The 23,519-nt window shown below is 37.1% G+C and overlaps 2 protein-coding genes across 2 annotated transcripts in view; both read left to right on the top strand.

Annotated features, from left to right (window-relative positions):
* LOC6050451 (protein disks lost) overlaps positions 1-16,130 on the top strand; it is a 190,842-nt gene extending 174,712 nt beyond the window's left edge. The window contains exons 8-13 of the mRNA XM_038250137.1: positions 566-1,540; positions 1,604-1,730; positions 7,239-7,583; positions 7,893-8,135; positions 8,509-8,729; positions 15,674-16,130. Of these exons, the coding sequence (XP_038106065.1) occupies positions 566-1,540; positions 1,604-1,730; positions 7,239-7,583; positions 7,893-8,135; positions 8,509-8,729; positions 15,674-15,865 (2,103 nt within the window). The 3' untranslated portion in view covers positions 15,866-16,130. The remainder of the gene's footprint in view (positions 1-565; positions 1,541-1,603; positions 1,731-7,238; positions 7,584-7,892; positions 8,136-8,508; positions 8,730-15,673) is intronic.
* A 3,310-nt stretch (positions 16,131-19,440) lies between these two features.
* On the top strand, positions 19,441-21,662 carry LOC6050452 (beta-hexosaminidase subunit beta). Its single transcript, XM_001867023.2, has 5 exons — positions 19,441-19,568; positions 19,629-19,867; positions 19,929-20,004; positions 20,065-20,174; positions 20,242-21,662. Exons 1-5 carry the CDS (start codon positions 19,466-19,468, stop codon positions 21,319-21,321), a joined length of 1,608 nt encoding a protein of 535 aa, XP_001867058.2. The 5' UTR covers positions 19,441-19,465; the 3' UTR covers positions 21,322-21,662.
* The last annotated feature ends 1,857 nt before the right edge of the window (positions 21,663-23,519 follow it).

Here is a 23,519-nt window from a genome sequence, read left to right on the forward strand (position 1 = left end):
ATACCTGATACAGAATTTTCCAGAAAACATGCCGACTCTAATTTGAAGCAGTATGGCAACCGGGCGTTTCGCATCAGGCGCGATTCTCGCACGTAAATAAAAAGACCCGGCCTTTTAAGGTTATGCAAAAAATCACCCTTTTTTGTAGGTACAAAAATCTTTTTCTTAGCATAACTTTGTTTATACTTTGCTAAACAGAATAAATTTTAATAGGGTCTTATAGGACCCCAAAACGAATCGAATAAGGCTGACCCGGCCAAAATCGGTTCTGCCAGTTCTGAAGGTATACCTAGAAGGTATATTTAAGAAGTTCAATTTTCGAGTGATTTTATAGCCTTGCCTCAGTGAGGTGAGGAAGGCAAAACTCAAAAAGAGACAAGAAAACATAAAACAAGAAAAGTCAAGATTTTCATAGAACAAGTGGCTCAAAATGACCTCCTCCACAAGGCAAAAATAAAAACTATCGAAGAAAAATTATATAAAATAAATAACAACATACAAGAAAATTAGAAGTTTCACTTCATTGCAAGTTGAATTAATCCTCTTTCTTTTTCTTTAATTCCAGCTCCTTCCCCTGTTCGACGTGAAATCGATTCTGGTGCGGGCCATCGCCGAGCGGAAGCTCATCATCACCGTACCCTGGCTGGTCCAATATTTGGCCATGCTGGACGGGATCAGTCTTCGGTTGGCCTACTATCGGGGCCTGTTTGACGTGCTGTACGAGCTGTACCTGCGAACGTCGTCCGTTGAGCTGCTGCGACACGGCACGGCCGCCGACCGGAAGCTGCTGGTGACACCCACCTCAAAGTTTATCATCCGCGTCAGTTTGGGATGGCTGTTTGAGCATCCGAACGTCCCGGAGGAGTACTACAGCTACAGACAGGAAAGGCGCGGTTCGGGGGTGATTGTGGACCAAGGGTTGTTGAGCTACAAGAAGATTGAGCTGTCGCTTGACAAGGTCAACGCTGACGGGGTTCAATCTAACCAGTTCCTTCAAGAAATTCCAAAAGCTGAAGAAGAGAACAAATCTTCCCTGATCAAATACGACCCCAACGCCGTTGAAGAATCCGTCCCCCTCAACCCCCTTCTCGAGAGCATCCTGAACGCGGCCTGTCCCTTCCTGGCCGATTTCCGCGTGTCCATGATGCCGTCCAAGCTGGAAAAGACCGTGTCCCGATCCGGTCGCTACCGTCACATCACAACGAAATACTCCGGGGCAACGACGGTTCCGTCCGCGAAACAGAAACCCAACAACGATCAGCACAAACTGCTGGACGCGTTTCTTCAGTCCCAATCACTCTCCGTCCGTCGAACCGTCGAGTTCGTCATCGAGCGGACCTCGTCGGCGGCCGTCAAGGACTTTCAGATTGCCGAGCTGCTGCCCAAGCGCAAGAAAATCACCGAACAAATCGCGACCCTCGAGGCGGACACACTGTCCGCGGCCACCAAACGGATCTACGTCATCTGTACCGAGGCCCTGGCCGAAATCAATGCCAGCTGGGATGCCCAGCTACCGGCGAGTTTGGCGCGACGGATCAAGGTTGGTAGAAACGTGTTGCAGTGGAGTTTCTTCATTTGAAAAAAAAAATATTTTAATTTTTAGGAAGGATTCGATGCGCTGCTGCCGAATGAGACCCTGGAGGCGGTCAAGCGAACCTGTATCAATCTGGCCCTGGAACGGTGCCTTGCAAAGACGAACGAGTGGCGCCAAACACATATGCTGGAGATTGGTAAGTTTGATTTCTGGTTGGACGCTGTGCGTTTTACAATTTTAGGAATTTTCAAATGATCTAAATTCTTGTGACCAGCAGCTTAGTTTGAAAAATGTTAGTGTTTTTCATGATCAATTTTAACCCTCTAACGCCCAGAGCTTTCACTATTTTTCAAAAATTGTGAATGGGTAAAATTTGGTTCAATGTCACTAGAATAGCTTTACTTAGGACCACAAACATTGAATCCATGCAGCATACAAATTTGGGGTGGTGAACCAGTGCTCCACCAGTAAGATGAGGGACTTTCTTTTGTACCAGCAAAAACACAATCTTTACAAAAAACGAAATGTCGTAGCAAATATTCATGTGAAATTGCTAAAGAAGTTTGGAACTACCTCTAGCATCGTTTTCTTAAATTTATACTTTGCTGAACTTCCAATGAAAACTAGCTAAACTTATTTCGATACTCCCTCATAAAAGGTACAAGTCCACAAATTACGAAAAAAATAGAAACATAATGTTATAACTATACGCAACAAAAAAATCCGATGGTAAAATCGGAGGCAAAAGCATGCACATCGCCTTCGTCAAAATAAACACACAAACTGCATGTACAATTTTTGCAAACAGTAACAGCAAGGATTGTAAGGATTGTAAGGATAAACGCATATATGAGCTTGACATTTTGGTCAAGTAGATTTCCCATACTGATGGGCTACATATGTCAGGGTGTAAAATCACATAAAATTGCATAAAATGATGCAATATTTATTTATAGCTTATTGACTGCATTACAATCAATCAACTATGTGAATGCATGAAAATATTCATGAGAAGATTGTTAGTGATGAAACGTATTAAGTATAACGTGATAAGTTTTTTTTTAAATATTTAGCAATTTTTTTCACATCAATACATTTATTTTTTGATGATCGAAAAAAACCAAACTTTCTTTTTAAAGTACTATTGAGAAGATAAATTCAACATTCTCTGAGTCGATATTACATGAACGCGCTTAGAAGAAGCAATCAGGATATTTAATGAAATAGGTGAATTTGGATCATCTATAGGAAATTATTAACTTTTATTCTAAAACTTATCTTATTGCATCTTTTTTTTCAGTCTGGAAACTTACTAAACCTCATAATTTCTGTTATGTAAATATCAGCGTTTGTTCAATTTTGGCTGAAATAAACGCAATTTCTCCTAAATCCAATTACACTCGACCCCAGGTCACTTCTTCGTATGACACTTTTTTAGTTTGTACCCTGTTGCACAGTGGGAAAAAAGGGCCCAAAAATTTACCGCAACATGGTTTCGCGCAAACCATCGATTGCTATACATCAAAGGCTTCGTTTTTGCACCAGGAACAATAATCCGATGAAAAATCGTACTGCATGGACCGATAGACGGAGTGCAGGCCACCGGAAGATCCGGATTTTTGGAATTAGTATCAGATTTCTAATCTAATCTAATCTAATCAGACCCTAGCGCAGCCAATCTTTCGAAGGGATCCTGGAGAAAGCCTTAGGTTAGATGACGCCTAGCACTCTTCTTGTCATTTACTAACATTTGTAGTGCGCCATTGCATCGGAATGCATTGAAACATCACAAGCGTTAAAGCGGCCAGGCCTACTGCGTAAAGCCGTATCGCAGAGATGACTCGTAATTGGGTTGAGTTTGAGCACTGAGTGTTCGAACAACAACACAATTCTGAATCGACAGGGGAGGAAGAAGCGTGGGGACACACCACCATACGCTCCGAAATTTTGGTTGTATTCGTTGGGAGCACCATGCTAAGAAGGTTTGGTACTCCGAAACCCTCTGGGATGGGACATTGTATTTCCACGAATGCCCTGGACACTATTTGCCGTGGTTATAGCGCCACAACTCGCTCTCTGTAACAGTATTCCTAATTCCAATTCACGCTCACCAAGTCGTCATGGCCTAGTGGTGTTAGCATTTTTGCTTACCAATCCAAAGGACGGGGGATTGAACCCCGCCTCGAGTGACTTTGATTTTTCGTTCATATTCATCATTTCAAATTTATGTGTTCTTAACTTTCTCATTGGGAGCAGATGGGAATCGAACCCAGAACCATTCGCTTACAAAGCGAACACCGTAACCAGTCAGCCACGGCCGCTCCTCAATTAGTATCAGATTTATCCAATTATTAACTGATTTGCATTCTTTTACTATGAAAAGTCATGCAAAACAATCCTAGACTAATATTAATTAGCATAGGACTCATTGGAACCGGTTCTATCGATCTCCGGCGGCCACATCCGGAACCTCATTATGAAATAGCTTAGACTAGTCATGCGACGTATCAAACTTCTTGAACTAAGTTTTACACTCCTTTTTCAAAAAAAACATGAAGTTTGATATGTTGCAAGAGTGGTTTCTTGAGTTTTCCAGATATGAACGTCGGATGTGCCCACCGGAGAACCTGGGAGGCAAAAATACATCTTAAGGATATTTCTCAGCTTTAATTTTTCTTTTTTTTCAAATAATTTATACAATTCCAATAAAAAAACCCCCGATTTGATCCCACCTGGGTGAGATAGAGCCTTTCTTACTAAATAATATAACAATGATAGAACTTCTTTCAGTAAATAACATTGTGAAACTTTGTTTATTAACATAGTCAGCACAAAAGAAAGTGAAATGACGTCCAGCCATGAAGTAAAACCTATACCTTTCTTTAGTAAGAAAGGCAAAAAGTAAATCGTTTGATGATTGAAATTGATGGGTATTGCCGATAAATGTCAAATTTGTTTCAGATGCTCACTCATGGTCTGTACTATGAATGTAGAAAGACATTTCGGATAAAACTAGAAACGGAAAATGTTAGCGAAGGTCACTAGGTGGGCATTTACCTTTTTTAGGGATTTTTTCCTATGGTAGGTTAATCAAACGGCTCTAACTCCAGATCCATATTATGAATCTTTTTTTCATAATTTGGGAGGTTGTAGAGCTCGAAAAATGCCATTTTTGAGATAAATAAAAGATATGAAAATAGAAAAAAATTACCATATTTTCATTTGGAAACTGTGTAATTCGTTGAAAAGTCTTGCCACATCCGAAAACAGATTGATATTTCTAAATTCGACCTCAAAATGGTCCGGGTTCAGCACACCAGTTTTCAAATGCACTTGAAACAATCAAAATCGAAAGTAGGGGAGCCGAAAACTTCGCAACACAAATTTTTGCGAAATTTGACCATCACTCGAACTCCGCGGATTTTTTTTCCCTCAAAATTCGAGGGATGAAGATAGACGAGTTCTGTCAAGGTGAATCGATAGAGCGTCAAAAATCGATGCAGTGTGATTGTTTGAAAAATAGAAAAAAATTACCATATTTTCATTTGGAAACTGTGTAATTCGTTGAAAAGTCTTGCCACATCCGAAAACAGATTGATATTTCTAAATTCGACCTCAAAATGGTCCGGGTTCAGCACACCAGTTTTCAAATGCACTTGAAACAATCAAAATCGAAAGTAGGGGAGCCGAAAACTTCGCAACACAAATTTTTGCGAAATTTGACCATCACTCGAACTCCGCGGATTTTTTTTCCCTCAAAATTCGAGGGATGAAGATAGACGAGTTCTGTCAAGGTGAATCGATAGAGCGTCAAAAATCGATGCAGTATGATTGTTTGACGATTTTTCCGATGAAAATTCATGCTGAATCGTAATTTTTACGAAGATAGAAATTACGTCTAGCCATAAAGTAAAACCTATACCTTTCTTTAGTAAGAAATGCAATAACTTTTAAAATCACACCATTCTTGAAAAAATCATTTTTTATCAAAATTTTGAAAAAGAGCAAAATAGCCGTTCAAAAAGCCGCTCCGTAAATGAGCGGCTCCTAGAAAAAGAGTGGTTTTGCCCACCTCTAGTTTCTACCAAAAGATTGAAACATTTTGTTTCTATTTTTTTAACTGTGATCTGAAGATTTGTTACAGATTATAGTCAAGACTCGATTATCCAAAGGCCTTGGAAAACTTCAGATAATCGAAATTAGGTCAATTGAAATTCCGGATAATCGAGCTGTATATTTGTTGATTGATTTTTTTAATTTGAAGATAAAAACTCTCTGATACAGTTCTGCAAAATATTGAAAATAATTCAAGATTAGACTAGACTGAAATCTTGTCATAATTTTAAATTCAATTTATTTTAAGGGATTAAATAGAAGCGAAACAAGAAAAACTTTTATGCTTTATTCGGTAAATAATGTCATATTAAGATCATTTAAATTTTATATGATGCTGAAAAGAACAAAAAAAAATGGGTAAAGAAAATTTATAGTTAATTGCTTTCTGTAATATCAACAAAAGATTATCTAAGTTGATTTAATAATGGTATTCCGAGCCACGCAGTCTAGTGGTAACGCTTCCACCTTGTAACATAAAACCTTAGCATGTTAAAATTTAGAGAAATAAATTGCCGGGTTCAGCTTTGTAAATGTAGCCTCGATGCTCTTCATAGGTCATCGATAAGGTTACTTCTACTTACTTACTGCCCAATAATGCTCAGAAGAAGAAGAAGGGTCCAAATGTCCAAATTGTTGTGCAATCTAAAATGCTTTCTTGTCGAGAACTTGTAAAACATGTGGTTAATTAGTTGCCAAATAAAAACACAAGCGGATTTCGGAGAAAACCAGCCCGGGAGCATGTTGACAGCTCCCATACAAACTGAGCGTACCTCTTTTTGTGGGCCCAGTGGGCCTAAGATGGCGGCCTTTGATATTATCTAGCCAAATTTTTGAAAATGGCGAATAGTTTAAATAAATATAGTTTTTGCCTTGTTTCGGTTTAAAACGACGAAATAAGCAGCTTGGAATCATTTTTGTGAAAAACTTGTTTAGAGATACGCCTCGTGCAAATATTAGTCTAGAACAGCTGAAAGGAGTGTGCCGCGAAAGCTGTCACGAAAAAAAAGTTTCCCATGCAAATTTTGAGTTGCGTAATTAATGGGCGGATCCGACGAGGCCCACTGGCCATCTGTCGGTGAATACGCGCAACTCACGAAAACTGTCATCTTAGGGTCCGGCTGGAGAAAACAAAAGAATCTTAGGCGAGTGTGCGTGAACGAAAAAAAGCGAAGAATTGATAAAAAGAGAGAACTCGCAAGATATAAAGACAGTCGCTATACTTTCAGATATTTTGGTGCAGGAATCATTAAATAATAGTTTTTTCTATAACTTATTTACCACACTGGCAGTTACAAAAGTACATTAATGTAGTTATTTAACTTTTCCGGGAAATTGTCTCACAAATATTTACATTGAATGTATTGTGTATTTAAAATTTCTAATTATTACGTTCGTATACATGTATCCACAAACAATAAATTTGTAAAAAAAATTTACAATCATTTTAAATCAGAAACCCGCATGAGATGTATATCAAGACTAAAATGTGTGTAATTTGTATTCAAATATGTTTATCTCTCCGAATCCCAACTGTCTGATGTAAACTTAATCTTATTTAACTTCTCTCTGTTTATTTCTCCTTCCCCAGACCTCTTCTGCAAGGACATCCAAGGTGAGGCGGCCAAGGCAGTTCGTCCCTCGTCCCTCGATGCTGACCCATCTTCGTCATCGCTGGCCAAACCCGCACCCAACTCCTCCCCCTCCGCGACCGCCGCCCCCCTGACGGTAGTTTTGGGCCGGGTGCAGCACACCGCCGTCTACGAACGGCTCCAGGCGCTCGTCCACGTGGCTGCCTCATATCCGGACGAGCTCGGCCCGGAAGAATTAGTGCAGTTTTTGGCCCTGGTCGGGCGCTACCTGGACGAACAGGACGGAACGCCGACAATGAACAAAACACTCGCCTACATGCTGCTCCAGCTGGCCCTGCTCCTGGGTGAGTTTATTTTAGGGATGCCTTGAAAAGTTGTTTTGTGAAATGAAATGAAAAAAATTCTATTAAAAAATGGTTCGTGTCTTTAAGCTTGGTCGTTCAAGCAATTGATTTTCAGACACCCCTACAAAGCAACCTCTCCCACGTGGATGGCACACAGTGTACGTGACCGGTTCACCGGAAGCGAGCTTTTGCCTGGAATTCTAATCTCGTTTAATGCTTTATTTACGCTGTTCCCTCCCCAAGCCACGTGTGTGTCCCTTTTCACCCCAATTCGCTCTCTCCCTCTCTCTCTCTCTCTCTCTCCCGCAGTGATCAATCGGTGTGATCTAATTGTGCCTGGCATTGTGCAAAGTTTGCTGGCCGTGTGGAAACACCGGAAGTTGGTCGAGTTTTGCCAAATCCCCGAGACCGGAGGGGATGGCAACGGTGGCAGTGGAGGCGAGGAGGAGGAAATCGAACGGCTCATTATGGCCGAACAGAACGAGGACGGCGAGCGGTCTCTGGTGGATGAGGCGGACATTCAGCGCATCCGAGACCGGAAGCAACAGGAAGGTGAGTGTGAAGGTTTTTCTCTGCAGGAAGGTTGATAAAAAAATGTTAAAATTTTAGTTTTTTTCAAATAATTCGAAAAAATAACTGTATAAAAGTTTAAAAACCAAACTTTTTTTTAAATTGAAAAGAATTAACAATCAAACTGTTATTAATTTTCCTAGAGATTTGCCCAGATCAGTCGTCGTGTTTGCTAAGCTTTCGATTTAGGGATCAAAAACTAAACCAAACAACTTCAGGGCAAAACGGGTAGCACCCTCCCAACCAATAGAGTTAACTTTAATTTGATCTATTTTGTTGAGCAGCAACAGTAACAAACTTTGAGCAGCACCTTACCCCTCCCCACTAATTGATTTTCTACCGCTTTTTCGGACAGAGGCCAACTACATCTTCTCGACGCTGGTGAGCAACCGGTACATTCGGATGATGGAGTTCTCTCAGCAACAGCAGCAGAATCAGAATCACCAGCAACGAACGGTGGACGAAGTGTTTGCATGCTTTGCTAATTTCATCAGCAGTCTCGTGGATAGTAATTTGATTACGATACGCCGGCTGAACGAGCAGTTTGTACGGATCTTCAACGAGGACTGGCAACAGGTAAGCGAGCGGAGCGTTTGTTGGTTTAGGTTTGGTCGCTTAAAAAAAAGGATTTTGACTGGGGTTTTGAAACAGATATACAGATCAAAGTGGTTTGATGGAGACGCTTGGTAGGATACTATGTGATGATTCATCGTGGAACTCCATTGATGTGTTAGATCATCGAAATGTTTGCATACCGTCAACAGGGGTGACATTGGGTCTGGGGGATTTGGGTCATACAAATTTCACCATTTTTGAATGACCTAATCTCACCCCCCAGAAAACAAATCAAAAAATTATTTTGACCAAGGAACTCCTATGGTTCGTGAATATTCGAAAATCTGTATCTCTTGAAAGAATTTTTTTGATCGCTTGGTGTCTTCGCAAAGTTGTAGGTATTGATGAGGTCTATTCAGTAAAAAAATTGATTGGTACACGGAAAAAAATACCTTGGAAAATACCAATTTTTTATTACTTTTTTCCATAAAAACTCAATTTCCCAAAATTCATATTTTATTTTCATTTCATTTTTATGAGCCCGAGCAGGGGTAAATAACACGGGAATACCAAATTTTGGTATTACTTGGGCAAATAACAGCGACCAAAATGTGCCCTTGGTTGCCCAGTAATAGATGGTAAAATACCATGAAATCATACCAAAATCTTGTATGTGTAAGGGCACAACAATACCATACCATGTTATTCCAAAGGTAAAATAATACCACAAAATAAAATCATTTCAATACCAAGTTGAGGTCTTCTGTATTTTTGAACATTGCTTCAATACCAAAACTTGGTATTGTCATGGTTTTAATTTTAGGTATTCCCGCGCTCTTGGAAAATCATATTTTGGTATTCCTGTGGTCTTCCACAAACATGATATTGGTTTGATTTCATGGTATTTTACCATCTATTACTGGGCAACCAAGAGCACATTTTGGTCGCTGGTATTTGCACAAGTAATACCAAAATTTGCTATTTTCATACCATTTTTAGTGCAGCAGTTGCAGTTAGTGAAAAAACGTAAATGATCCTTATGCAACAACCAAATCTACTCACCTGATGATTCCATGTTGTTTTTAGTGATATTCTTCACCACACCGAATGCATTTGTCATTGATGAACGGCTGTACTTGAAGTTCTTGAAGCTTCTGAAAAATAACAAGATTGAAAAATAAGTATTATTAAAATGAAACTGGATTGAAATTCACCAAAATTCAATAATCTGTTGATTGACTCGTTTTTCAAAGTATTTGGTTATCCCAACTTAGAAAAATTTCAACGTTTTTGAAAAAATATTAGTGGGTATATCACAAAAAAAAAATTAAATCAGCTTTAACATTTTTGGGTTTCAAGTCATTTTAGCGCAAAATTAATTATCTCTTCAAAAATTAAAAAAAAAATCCATAGTTTCAGAGAAAATTGATGAAACCTTTCAATACCAAAATGTGGCATCCTGACTTAGAAATTTTTCCACAATGTCAAGTCATTTCTGTAGGGGGTATATCAAAAATGTTTAAAATCAAGTTTGAAATTTCCGGTTTTCAATGAAAGCATTCGCTTTGAGACATCATTTTAGCGCAAAATTAATTATTTTGTCAAAATTGGTCAAAATTTTCCCATAGTTTCAGAGGAATTTGATAAAACACTTTAATACCAAAATGTGCCATCCTGACTTAGAAAATTTTCCACAATTTCAAGTCATTTCTATAGGGGGTATATCAAAAATGTTTAAAATCAAGTTTGAAATTTCCGGTTTTCAATGAAAGCATTCGCTTTGAGACATCATTTTAGCGCAAAATTAATTATTTTGTCAAAATTGGTCAAAATTTTCCCATAGTTTCAGAGGAAATTGATAAAACACCTTAATACCAAAATAATACCAAAATGTGCCATCCTGACTTAGAAAATTTTCCACAATTTCAAGTCATTTCTGTAGGGGGTATATCAAAAATGTTTAAAATCAAGTTTGAAATTTTCGGTTTTCAATGAAAGCATTCGCTTTGAGACCTCGTTTTAGCGCAAAATTAATTATTTTGTCAAAATTGGTCAAAATTTTCCCATAGTTTCAGAGGAATTTGATAAAACACTTTAATACCAAAATGTGCCATCCTGACTTGGAAAATTTTCCACAATTTTAAGTCATTTCTGTAGGGGGTATATCAAAAATGTTTAAAATCAAGTTTGAAATTTCCGGTTTTGAATGAAAGCATTCGCTTTGAGACATCATTTTAGCGCAAAATTAATTATTTTGTCAAAATTGGTAAAAATTTTCCCATAGTTTCAGAGGAATTTGGTTAAACACTTTAATACCAAAATAATACCAAAATGTGGTGTTCGACAATTGACAAATTCTGCAATTTTGCAATATCAAAACAATACCTTAAATTGGTATGATACCACATTTTGCTCTTGCATAATCCTTAAGACAAATTTTTAAGGGTCCAGGAATACCAAAATTTGTTATTGATACCAGAGAAAGGTATTATTACGCATTTCCCTTGTTATTTACCCATGCTCGGGAGGTTGCTTAAACAATTACATTGGTGCAGACGCTAATAACAAAATTCATGCCATTTCAATAACAAATTCTGTTAAAATAACAAAAAGTGTTATGGATTCTTCTTGAAAAATTCATTTTTGCATAAGAGATGAATAACAGTTTATGTTATCATAACAAAATTTGTTATTGGTCTGATATTGATTGAAAGCAAACACAACCTGGGAATAACATTGTTTGTTATGGAAGAATAACTCCAACTGTTATTGGGATGATCGGATTAGTTGTTAAAATAACAAAAAATAATAACAAAGATTTGTTCGAAGAATAAATAAAAATGTTATAAGTCTGTTATTACAATAACAGTCCAATATCAAAAAAATCATAACGGCGAATAACAAAACTTGTTATAAATAACATAAAATGTTATTGGCCTTGTATTTTCAAACATCAAAAAATGTTATTCCAATGTTATTACCGTCTGCTCGGGTATAGACTACCTTTCAACAGCTGATTGTTCTTAATGGGGAGAGAGTTTACTGGTACTAAGGCTAACGAATTGGACAGAGAACGGGAAAAATTGCAAAAATAGGCTTCGAAATAGCTAATAGATGTGGGATAGTTAGAGGAAAGGAGTCGTATTGTATAATTTTTTGATATGTTTTAGAGGACAAAAAACCGCAATTTTTGAACCATGGATAATTCGAGCCAAACAATTTATTAGGGCACAAAACCAAAACGTAAACATTTGGGATTATTCCACTATTCCATTCATTAGCACACTCCCTACATTCCCTCCAAAAATCAGATTGATAGCAGACAATTTTCTATTGAAAAAATCAAAAACACAAAAGGGCACATAACAATGTTCATTCCAAACCAGAAAAAAAATCAATTGTGCCCTTTTCTTTTTTGTTAGTTTTTAGTGGTTAAGGATCTTTCTATATTATGAAGTGAACTTTTCATACATTCTTAACACTAATTCACTTCAAAACAATGTTTAGTTTACGTTTCACCAAGGATTTCTGCAGAAAAAAACCTTCGTCGACATACAATATTTAATACGGGCCTGTGGCTGCTGTTCAGTACACTTTTGAAGAATTTTTATGTTTCACATACCTTATCTACACAATTGGATCACAAAACTTCACCAATTATCAAAATTTTCGCTGAATTCCTCATTATTTCTAACATTTGTTTAGTTTAGGCCCATAAACATCATCAAAAACAACAATCAGGCGACAGCGTTTTTGTGCCCTTTCAGTTCACTTCGAAATTGCATTTAGGAAGGGCACATTACGAACAACAGTTAGAAAGTTAAAAGGGCCCAATAACGAATTTTTTTTAAATTATGAGTTTTATTGCGAAAATCAACACAAATTAAGAAGCATTAAAGCAGAGTTGAGGATAACGATGTGTTTTATCGTATCATCAGTAAAAATACCACCAGTCAAGCTTTCGTTTTTCTAGGAATTGAAACAAGTGGTCCACGATTTTCTCGAATCGCGGTTTTTGGTTTTGTGCCCTAATGAAATGTTTGGCTCGAATTATGGGCAAAACAGTTTTCACCGTGTTGACTTTTTGACAAAAAAAGTTTTTTTGGAACAATAGAACCATTTTCAAAAAAAAAATTAATTTAAGCTGAAAAAAATCCAGTTTTCCCATTTTTACAATACAGTCGACTCTCTGGCTGTCAATATCCAGAGGACCGTCGAGGAAGAGAAGTATCAGTTAACAGAACGATGTAAAATGACGGATTGAAATTTTCATTTCTTGATAACCAGCTAGGGGAAATATACCCATTTTAATCACACTAAGCCGTTCGACCAATTCTCATCATTTTTGACGTTTCTGCTAATAAATCAACATTTTCAGATGTTTCAACAATGGAGAGTTGCTTGCTCACTTTTATTTGAGCTATTTATTACTTTGGGACAGTCAAAAACACTTTATATAAGCTGTAATTCATGATCAAAGTGCTGATAGGCTGATAATAATAATAGGCTGAGAAAGGGTATAGTTCCCCTATATCCCGAGCAGACGGAAATAACTTGGGAAGGTCAGTTTTTGATATTGTGAGAAGATCGAAATATGTTATTGGGGTGATCGGATTAGTTGTTAAAATAACAAAAATCAATAACAAAGATTTGTTCGAAGAATAACTTAAACTGTTATTATGTTGTTATTGCAATAACAAACCAATAACACAGAAGGAATCATGAAGGAATAACAAGATTTGTTATTTTGTGCGGAGAGGTGGAGCAGCATAATAACAAAAAATGTTATTGAACTGGTATGTCTCCATAACAAAAAAAGTTATTGTTTTGGTATATATGTAATTTGCAAATAAACCTGCAGTTGCCATAACTCCTCTGTGCTAGTCAGGGCTGCAGAGTCGGGTACCTCCAAGCGACTTTGAATCCATACTTTGAAGACAACTCCGACTCAACTTTTCAGAACAATTTTAGCTTAAGGACCCCATTTCATGGCCAAAATAATGACCCCGACGAAATTGGTCAAAATTATCCTATAGTTCTAGCCAATTTTAGCAAAGTCCCTTAGGGGGTATATCAAATAATTAAAAAAATCAACTTTCAAAATTTCAACTTTTTAGAATAATTTTAGCTTAAGGACCCCATTTCATGGCCAAAATAATGACCCCGACGAAATTAGACAAAGTTATTTCAAAGATCTAAACATATTTAACAAAAGAAAAAATAATAACAGATTTTGTTATGGACACTTAGAAACTTTTCCATTTGTGTGATTTATGGTAATTTTATTTCTAAGTCAGTATACCAAACGAATAACAAATTTTGTTATTAGGAGAGTTTTTGAAATGTTTAACATTTCGTCTTATTAGCGTGTTAATAAACATTTTCAATATAATATCACTTCAATACCAAATTTTGTTATTTTATCAGAAACTGTTATTGTTTTTTTCTTCTTGAAGTTGAGATTCAGGATAAAATAATAACACTTTTTGTTATTTTAACAGGATTTGTTATTGAAATATTATTAATTTTGTTATTACCGTCTGCCCGGGATGTAAGAGAATCATGGCAACGACCAGCAAAAAAAAACAAACAAACAAACAAAAGTCAAACACCCTTCAAAGCTTCGTTTCTCAAAGACAAATGTCCACGCATGCCATGAAAAAGTGAAATTATTGACAACCGGAGGAGTTTTTAAAGCAAAAAGAATCCATGGGACCGTCGAGGAAGAGATCCTTCAAGCAAGAAAAAATATCGAGGGATGAAGAGAATCGAAGTATACAATTTGAAGGGACTGAAAAATTCATCTGTACATGGAGCAATATTGATATCGAGAAGATCGACAGCCAGAGAGTCGACTGCAGTGTTTATTCCGGAAAATTATGTCTTCATAATGTTTAGGAAATTTCCAATAAAATTGCCTATGAGACATTAAAGATTGGACTTCTTGTTGCTGAAGTACAGCGAATCAATGAAAAAGAAACACAATATTTTGAAAATTTTGGAGTCAAGACAAACATTTCAAGTGGGCCAAATATTCAATATTACGTTAATTTGAAATATAAGTCTTTATTTCGCAATTTTCAAATATTTTTTTTTTCGAAAAGATCATAAAATTTCACAAACGTTCCACATTTTAACATTGAATATTGGACCGTTAATTGTCGAGATATTGTCATTAGAAAATGAGGGGCTGTTTAGATGCGTCCTGAAAAACTTCAATTCACTTGCTTCTTTTTCTTTATTTGCTGTAGGGTAAAGTGGGGCAAGACGACCATATGAGGCAAGAGAAACAATTGCCCGTATAACCATACACGCACATGCAATTTTCTTATTTTTTTCGCGTTACGTAGTAAAAGAACGCTCTCTTACCTCTTTTTTTAGTAATATTACATAAAAAAATGTGTAAAAATGTGAACCTAATAAAAAATCACCAAAAACTGAAGATAATTCAGCAGTTTCTTATGAAAAATATAATATAAATAACACGCAGGTTCTGGTTTAGGCAAAAATAGGTTTTGAAAAAAAAATCCGAAAATTATTTTGGACCTAAAGTTGAATTTGCAGTTGAACAATAATGTACTATTACTGTTTCATAATTTTCCCTCATTTTTATGGGAACTATTGATTCAATTTTCAATGCCAAAAATTAAACCACTGTAAAATTTTCTGATCTACCTTCGGTTTCCATATAGGAACATTGTTTTTCCAGGTAAAAAAAACTAGAATTTTCTTTACGAACATTGTTGATTTTAATTTTGGTAGCCAAATATAGGGAGATTGTTGTTTAAAACAAGTTCGTATCACTTTTTATAAAGTAAATTGACAACTTTTCTATTCCAACACTATTCTGTACGCGCCGCTTCAAGATCTCTCCCGAAAATTGTGTCCACCTTAATTTATGCTAATTATGATCCCGTTTTAATTAAACTCACTTTCCATCATCATCATCTTCATCCCGCCCACAGCACACACTGGAACGCGTCTCGCGGCTGATGGAAGCCGTCCTGCGGAGTGGCCGCGGTGAATCGTCCTCGGCCCAGGACGGTGGTGGCGGTTGTGGCCCAGGTGGACGCCCAGCGGGAACGGCGGACGATTCCCACTCGCAACTGTTTCTGGAAATGCTGTCGGATCTGGCGCGCGAAATTGAGGACTTTTGAGGAGGGGGGCGCGTGCCCTAATTGGGGGAAAAGGACCCAATGACGATGACGACGTAAATCACTGCCAGGTGAGAGAATTACGTTTCTGTATTTTGCATTTAGTAACACAATGTTGTGTTGGGGTTTTTTGGTTTCGTTTGTTTACTTTGATATTATTAATTTTCATTTGACTACAATTTGCATTTCTTACTAGTTGATATGTTCTACATACTTTTGATTGAAACTTATTTTTCTATGCCTTAAATAAAATAAAGTTAATTCGTTATTTCAAGCATATGTTAATTGAATATTATCACAATCCTTTGAATTTATCAAAAGCATTCGGTACAAATTTGGTAAACGCAACCACAAGCAACTTTTAATCCCGGTAAAATCCAAAGTTGTGTTATGAAGAGATCCATGCGGCAAGTTCATACTGAGTTAGAAGTGGCCCTTCAAAGTGAAACTCAACCGGGTGAAGACCCTTCGCGAAGAGGGTTCCTCCTCGAGAGTCTTAACACTAATATATTCCGGACGACCGAAATCCTGCTGACGACGGTTCTTTAGATCAGATTTTGTAAATCACCCTCATCAGTCGAAGAACTTTACCGTTTGGCACGCGAGATAACAAAGTGTGAGGGATCTAAAACGTATCGTTGGCGGAGGTCACTTTGAACTTGATTCAATTCGAAAGAAGTTCAAAATACTACATCACAGAGTTACACCCAGATACGGTTACCACCCGCTACTACAGTAACATTGAAAGTGAAAACTTTCGAACCAAAAACGTGCTGTAGACGCGCTGGTTTCAACAAGTTTTAACGGTCGGTCGATCTTACACAACCCCACGCCCACAGTGCATTACTGATAGAATGTACCGGCTGAACGTGCTAAAAAGTTAGTCTTTGCGCCCTATGGCGGGTTCGAGAGCGATGAAGTGCTTTTATTAGAAACAACCGGTACACTGCCAGAGGTAAGTGAGGGAAGGTAAGAAGTTTTTTATTTTATTCGAGATTTTATGTAAATCAATAGCGTTGTGAGTAAAATTCAAAGCCAGACTTTTAAAAAGTCAATTGGAAGTCAAATCGGATCAAAATTCAAAGCTTCAGCAAAGCTCAAAGCTTCAGCAGGATTTTTGTCTGGTTTCAAAATCGAAATTACTTTGGCATTTTTCCAACTACTGAACAATTCTCTCAGATTCCGGTCATTCGATTTTTTTTTGTATTTTTTAATCCGACTGAAACTTTTTTGGTGCCTTCGGTATGCCCAAAGAAGCCATTTTGCATCATTAGTTTGTCCATACAAAAATACAAAAATGATGCATGAAAATTCAAAAATCTGTATCTTTTGAAGAAATTTTTTGATCGATTTGGTGTCTTGGGCAAAGTTGTAGGTATGGATATGGACTACACTGAAAAAAAATTATACACGGTAAAAAAAAATTGGTGATTTTTTATTTAACTTTTTGTCACTAAAACTTGATTTGCAAAAAAACACTATTTTTGCCTTTCTCACCTTACTGAGGAAAGGCTATAAAACCACTCGAAAACTGAACTTCTCAATTAGACCTCCTAGACCCACCTTCATGTATACCTATCGACTCAGAATCGAATTCTGAGCAAATATCTGTGTGTGTGTGTGTGTGTGTGTGTGTGTGTGTGTGTGTGTGTGTGTAGAGATGTGGGTCTGTGCACCAAAAAATATGCACTCGATTATCTCAGCACTGGCTTAACCGATTTGGACCGTTTTGGTCTCGTTCGATTCGTCTTGGGGTCCCATAAGTCCCTATTGAAAATTATGAAGTTTAGTAAAGTACTTCAAAAGTTATGCTAAAAAAACGATTTTGACTAAAGTCCGGAAGATTGTAAAAAGGGTGGTTTTTGTAAGAAACCCCAGCAAATTTCACGATTGTTTCATTTTTTAACATTGAAAATCGGACCATTAGTTGCTGAGATATCGACATTGTAAAATGGTGTGTTGCTTGGGTGGGACTTAGAAAACATCAATTTTTCTGTTTTTAAACCTTTGCATGGCAATATCTCAGCTACTAAGGGTCAATTAAAAACTTTCAAAAATGCAAAATATAGAGAATTTTCTCAGCTTTTCAAAAATATTTTTTTCAAAAGTTGGCAAACATGTGCACTAATTTAAAAAAAATGAAAAACTGCGACTATTTTTAAAAAAGTCACCTAAAAATGGATTTAACTTGAAAACGCTGCACTTTATCAAAATTTCACTGAAGTACTTTTAGATTACAAATTTGATTTTACATCGAAAAATGAAGTTGAAAAATTTTTGCGACCAATTTTTCGATTTTTTGAAAAAAGCGTATTGATTCAAAAATTCATAACTCGCTCAAAGATTTTTTGCACAACCTGGACATTTCTAAAAAGTTGGCATTTGATGTCCTCTAAAACATATAAAAAAGAGGTTTTTTTTCCAAATCAAGTTTTAGTGACAAAAAGTTAAATAAAAAATCACCAAATTTTTTTTTACCGTGCATCATTTTTTTTCAGTGTAGTCCATATCCATACCTACAACTTTGCCGAAGACACCAAATTGATCAAAAAATTCCTTTAAAAGATACAGATTTTTGAATTTTCATACATCATTTTTGTATGGCCAGCTGCCAAATTTGTATGGAAAATTATATGGACAAACTAATGATGCAAAATGGCTTCTTTGGGCATACCGAAGGCACCAAAAAAGTTTCAGTCGGTTTAAAAAATACAAAAATTAAATTTAAGAAAAAAAAACGATTTCGTAGAGAACTGCTCAGAGCAACTCACTTTTGTTTTTTTTTTTTGTTGATGAAAACATTTTTCCTCCATAATTTTGCGGTGAGTTTTCATCAGGTTAACAATTTTACACATTACTTTTTACACTCAAAAAAGAGAGATATTCAACAAACCAAATTTTCAACCTCCCAAAATTCTACTTTTTTTCTGTGGGAGGCAAAACCTATCGAAATACGGGTGACCCTGAATTTTTCCGCAACATTACGTTTATTCTCTTCCGAGAAGAAATTCTTTAAAAAACTAAAAAAAACATTTTTAAGCCGTTACTCCCATCAACCAGTGACGAAATTTCTAAAAAATGAATTCAAAATATTTAACCAATGATATCCTGATCTGATCTGACATAATCTGATAAAAATTGCAATCTTTCTTCAGTACGTATTTTAGGATAATTATTCAGCAATGTAAATAAAAAGATTATATCAAGAGTTTTTTTTATAAAGTTCCAATAAACAAAATTTTCATTTTTTTGCTTTTTGGTGATTATGAAATTGCTTTGAGTCAAAAGCATTCTAAAAACCCAACAAGCAAAAAAAAAGTTGTTTATTGAACCTTTGATAAAACTATTCTAACCCTTCAGTCAAACTTCAACCACTTCTACCACCTTGTTATAGCTAAGGATTACAAAAGGCAGTAGCTCCAGCAGATAAACAATAAAAAGCCACTCGAACTAAGTGATAGGTTAACATCACTTGGAAATAAACTACTCGGTTTATGAATGAATGCACTTAGCACCTGATTGACAACTAATTCGGTATAAAGGTAAGATAAGCTTCGCCAAACAGTGGCAGAGTGCCGCAGCTGATCGGGTTGCACAGTTCAAATGATGAAGCTCGTTACAAGTTTGGTGACATTTTGGTTAGTTTTGAATTGCGTGTCCTGTTCATTTGTGGTCGATCCAGGACCAGCAGTGAAAGCCACACGAGGTATAATGCTGAGGAGGATTAACTTGTGAAATTTCAGTGATAATTGTTTTGTTTTTAAAGGGGAAATTTGGCCGAAACCAAAAGTGCAATCATCGACCGAAAACTACTTTGCCATAGATCCAGTTACGTTTCAATTTAAGGTCACCGGTCATACGTGCGATATTCTGGACAAGGCAATCGAAAGATATTACGGAATTGTGTTCAGTGTGGCGAACGATGTTGGCAGCACGGAAACCAATGCGATCGGTTCGAGAAATTTGTTTGCCAAGCAAGCGACGTTGGATGATTCAAATTTCTTTGTATGCATGCAAAGTGTTTAGAGATTGAACAAACTGACTTGTTTTTTTTTTTTGCTTGCAGGGCTTTCTGGATGAAGTAGAAGTTCACCTAAAAGAACCCTGTGAAGAGTGGCCCTATTTTGAAATGGATGAGTCGTGTAAAAGCTACCATATTTTTGCGAAGAAAAAATGTTTATTTATTTTATTGTTGATTGCAGATCGAATATCCTTAAACAAATTTGAGTACAAACTACAATCGAGTACAATTTGGGGAATCCTTCGTGCTTTGGAATCGTTCTCGCAAATGGTTATATCTTGGAGTGGAATGGTAAATATTTGAACTACTGCCTAGACACTATTGTTTAAATATATTCAACGAATTATTTTGATTTTAGTTGCGAATTAACTCGACCCTTATCATGGATCGACCAAGGTTTCCTCACCGAGGTCTTCTGGTGGACACTTCTCGGCACTTCATATCGCTCCCAATTCTTCTTCAAATCCTGGACGGCATGGCGTACAACAAGCTGAACGTGTTCCACTGGCACATTGTGGACGACCAAAGTTTTCCTTATCATAGTGTGAAATTTCCAGAGTTGAGCGAAAAGGGGGCCTACCATCGGTCAATGATCTACAGCCCCGAGGACGTTCAAACTGTACTGGAAGAGGCTCGTCTGCGAGGTATTCGGGTTATGCCGGAATTCGACACGCCCGGCCACACTCGATCATGGGGAGAATCTCATCCGGAGCTGCTGACTCCTTGCTTTGGCAAACTTGGACCCATAGATCCCACGAAAGAGTCCACCTACGCGTTCCTGTCCGGGCTGTTCCAAGAAGTGGCTGGAGTGTTCCCCGATCGATACTTCCACCTTGGTGGTGACGAAGTGGCCTTCGACTGTTGGCAAAGCAATTCCGACATCACGGAGTTCATGGACGACAACCAGATCGTCGATTACGGAATCCTGCAGGCACGCTTCACCCGACGGGTCGTCGATCTTGTAGACAGACTGAACAAAAGCTCACTAGTCTGGCAGGAAGTGTACGAAAACGCTGACAACCTTCCCGACGGAACCGTCGTCCAGGTTTGGACCGGCGATCAGAAGCAACTGCTCAAGAAAATCACCGGCGACGGCCTTCCGGCACTACTATCCGCCTGTTGGTACCTCGATCACCTCAGCTGGGGTGGAGACTGGCAAAAGTTTTACAACTGTGAGCCGCGGGCCTTCCCCGGAACACAAGACCAGAAGAAACTGGTGATGGGCGGAGAAGCGTGCATGTGGGGTGAAGTGGTCAACGATCGGAACATTCTGCAGCGGATCTTTCCGCGAGTGTCGGCAGTTGCGGAAAAGTTGTGGTCTCAGCGGAATGTGAACGACACCGTGGAGGCGGCAGCGCGACTTGAAGAGCATTCCTGCAGGATGAATCGACGGGGTATTCCGGCGCAGCCACCAAACGGACCGGGTTATTGTTTGTGAAGGTTTTCTATGTAAACATTATTTGTTCAATAAGACGAAAATGTTAAACTATTTTTAAAAGACCCCAACATTGAACAATTTTAACAACTCTCGACAAACTTCACCAAGCAGCGAGTTTGATAAGCATTCTGAGAACTTACGCTGCTTACGTTGGTGAACCCCCCTTGTCTGGCCATAATAACAATTATAAACCACCCGGAGATTATGGCAAACACAACACATCAATTAAAGTGATAGTATGGACGGTTTGTGTTGAGTAATTAGTTAACTTTTGGCTGTAAGTGGAACCATCAAACACAAACACTGTACATTTAACCGTAACTTGGTGCTTAACTATTCAGTACAAAATTTACAATTTTTTTGAACAATTTTGACCTTAGAGATCCGCAAAAAAAAAATCGATTTGATTCCTGAGATATTCAACAAAAATCGTTAAATTTGCACTACCTCACGCACCCGGCAAGAGTGACATCTTGCCGAAGGGATTTTATGACAGGTGCCATTTTGTCACACTTGCATGCATGTCTACTGTTGACATTTTTGATTATAACTTGAGACTCCGGTAACTTAATTCAACCAAATTCTGCGACAATGCATAGAACGAGCAGCCAAACAAAACCAGTTTGTTATTGTTTACATTGATACGCGCTTTTCTTGGAACGTCAAAAAGCGACAAACGACAAGATAGAACGATACCGTCGATTCGAAGAGGGGTCGGGGCAACTTTTCCCGATTTCGTGTGAGTTGATAGAGAATTACCAATAAAAAAAAGGTTAAAATTGCAAAAAAAATTGTTTGCATTTTATCATAAAATTCCTGTACCTAATTTTTGTTAGTTTTTTTAAATATATATTTTGCATCTTAAGGGGTTACATACATGTAAATCGTCAAAAATGTCAGAGGTTGGTATGAGCACACATTTAAACTTTTTGTAAATCTTTTTGCAGGGCATTAACATATACATTTTCATTTATTAACAAAATAAATATGAAGAAATTTGGATGTATCATTGCCGAAATATAGCTATTTAAAATTAGCAGTTTCAACAAACGGGTGCCACGATATCTCAACACAGCTTCGACCAAATTGGCTCAAAATTTTGGTGAAGACTCGTTAAACCAGTCCTGTGTGCATGACGAAGGCCGATTATCAAAAACTTAATTTTTAAAAAATATAGAGATGTTTCATATAAAAAATCGTCAGTTTTTGATTTTTGTATTTTTTATAAAATCAAAATTTCCAAATCGGGCTTCGTCATGCACACGGGATATGTCTTGGGAGTTTTCACCCCAAATTTCAGTCAATTTGGTCCATCGCATCTCGAGATATCGTGGCACCCGTAAATCAACTCGGTGTTTTGAGAAAAACGTTCACAAATTTTGATAGTTCGCTTTGCTCATGGCAAAATTGTGAAACTAAATAGTCTTTTACTCAGCTCAGTCATGAAATATCTTCATTAAACTTTCAGGAGTGATCGAAAATCATCTTTTTAGTGAATTTTCTGAAATATAAAATTTTGTGATTTTCTACATGAGCAACTCTCTACGAAATCGGCCGATTTCGACCATTTTTATTTTTTGTATTTTTTGATTTGACTCAAACTTTGTGGGGGCCTTCCCTATGATCAAATAAGCTATTTTGTGTCATTGGTTCACCCATACAAGTCACCATACAATTTTGGCTGCTGTCCATACAAAAATGGTATGTAAATATTCAAACAGCTGTAACTTTTGAGTGAATTTTCTGATCAATTTGGTGTCTTCGGCAAAGTTGTAGGTATTGTTGAGGACAATTGATAAAAAATAGGTACACGGAAAAAAATTTGCAGATTTTTTACTTTTTTCACTAAAACTCAATTTCCCAAAATACGTATTTTTGATGTTCGAGATTTTTTGATATGTTTTAGGGAACTAAAATCCGCAACTTTTGAGCTATAGAGAAACATGGTCAAAAAATCTGCCGCCAAGTTATGATTTTTTGAAAAATAGTGTTTTTTGGAAAAAAATCCAAATTTTATGCAAAAACAAATTTGAAATCAATTTTTCATGCAAAATTGAATTTGCAATCGAAAAGTACTTTACATTTTTTTTGATAAAGGGCTTCGTTTTCAAGATATAGCCACCGAAAGTTTGATTTTAGCAAAATATTTGCAGTTTTTCGATTTTTAAAAATAGTGACCATGAGTGACCATTTCTAAA

Source organism: Culex quinquefasciatus, chromosome 2 (assembly GCF_015732765.1).
Source record: "Culex quinquefasciatus strain JHB chromosome 2, VPISU_Cqui_1.0_pri_paternal, whole genome shotgun sequence".
In the NCBI taxonomy this organism is placed as follows: domain Eukaryota; kingdom Metazoa; phylum Arthropoda; class Insecta; order Diptera; family Culicidae; genus Culex; species Culex quinquefasciatus.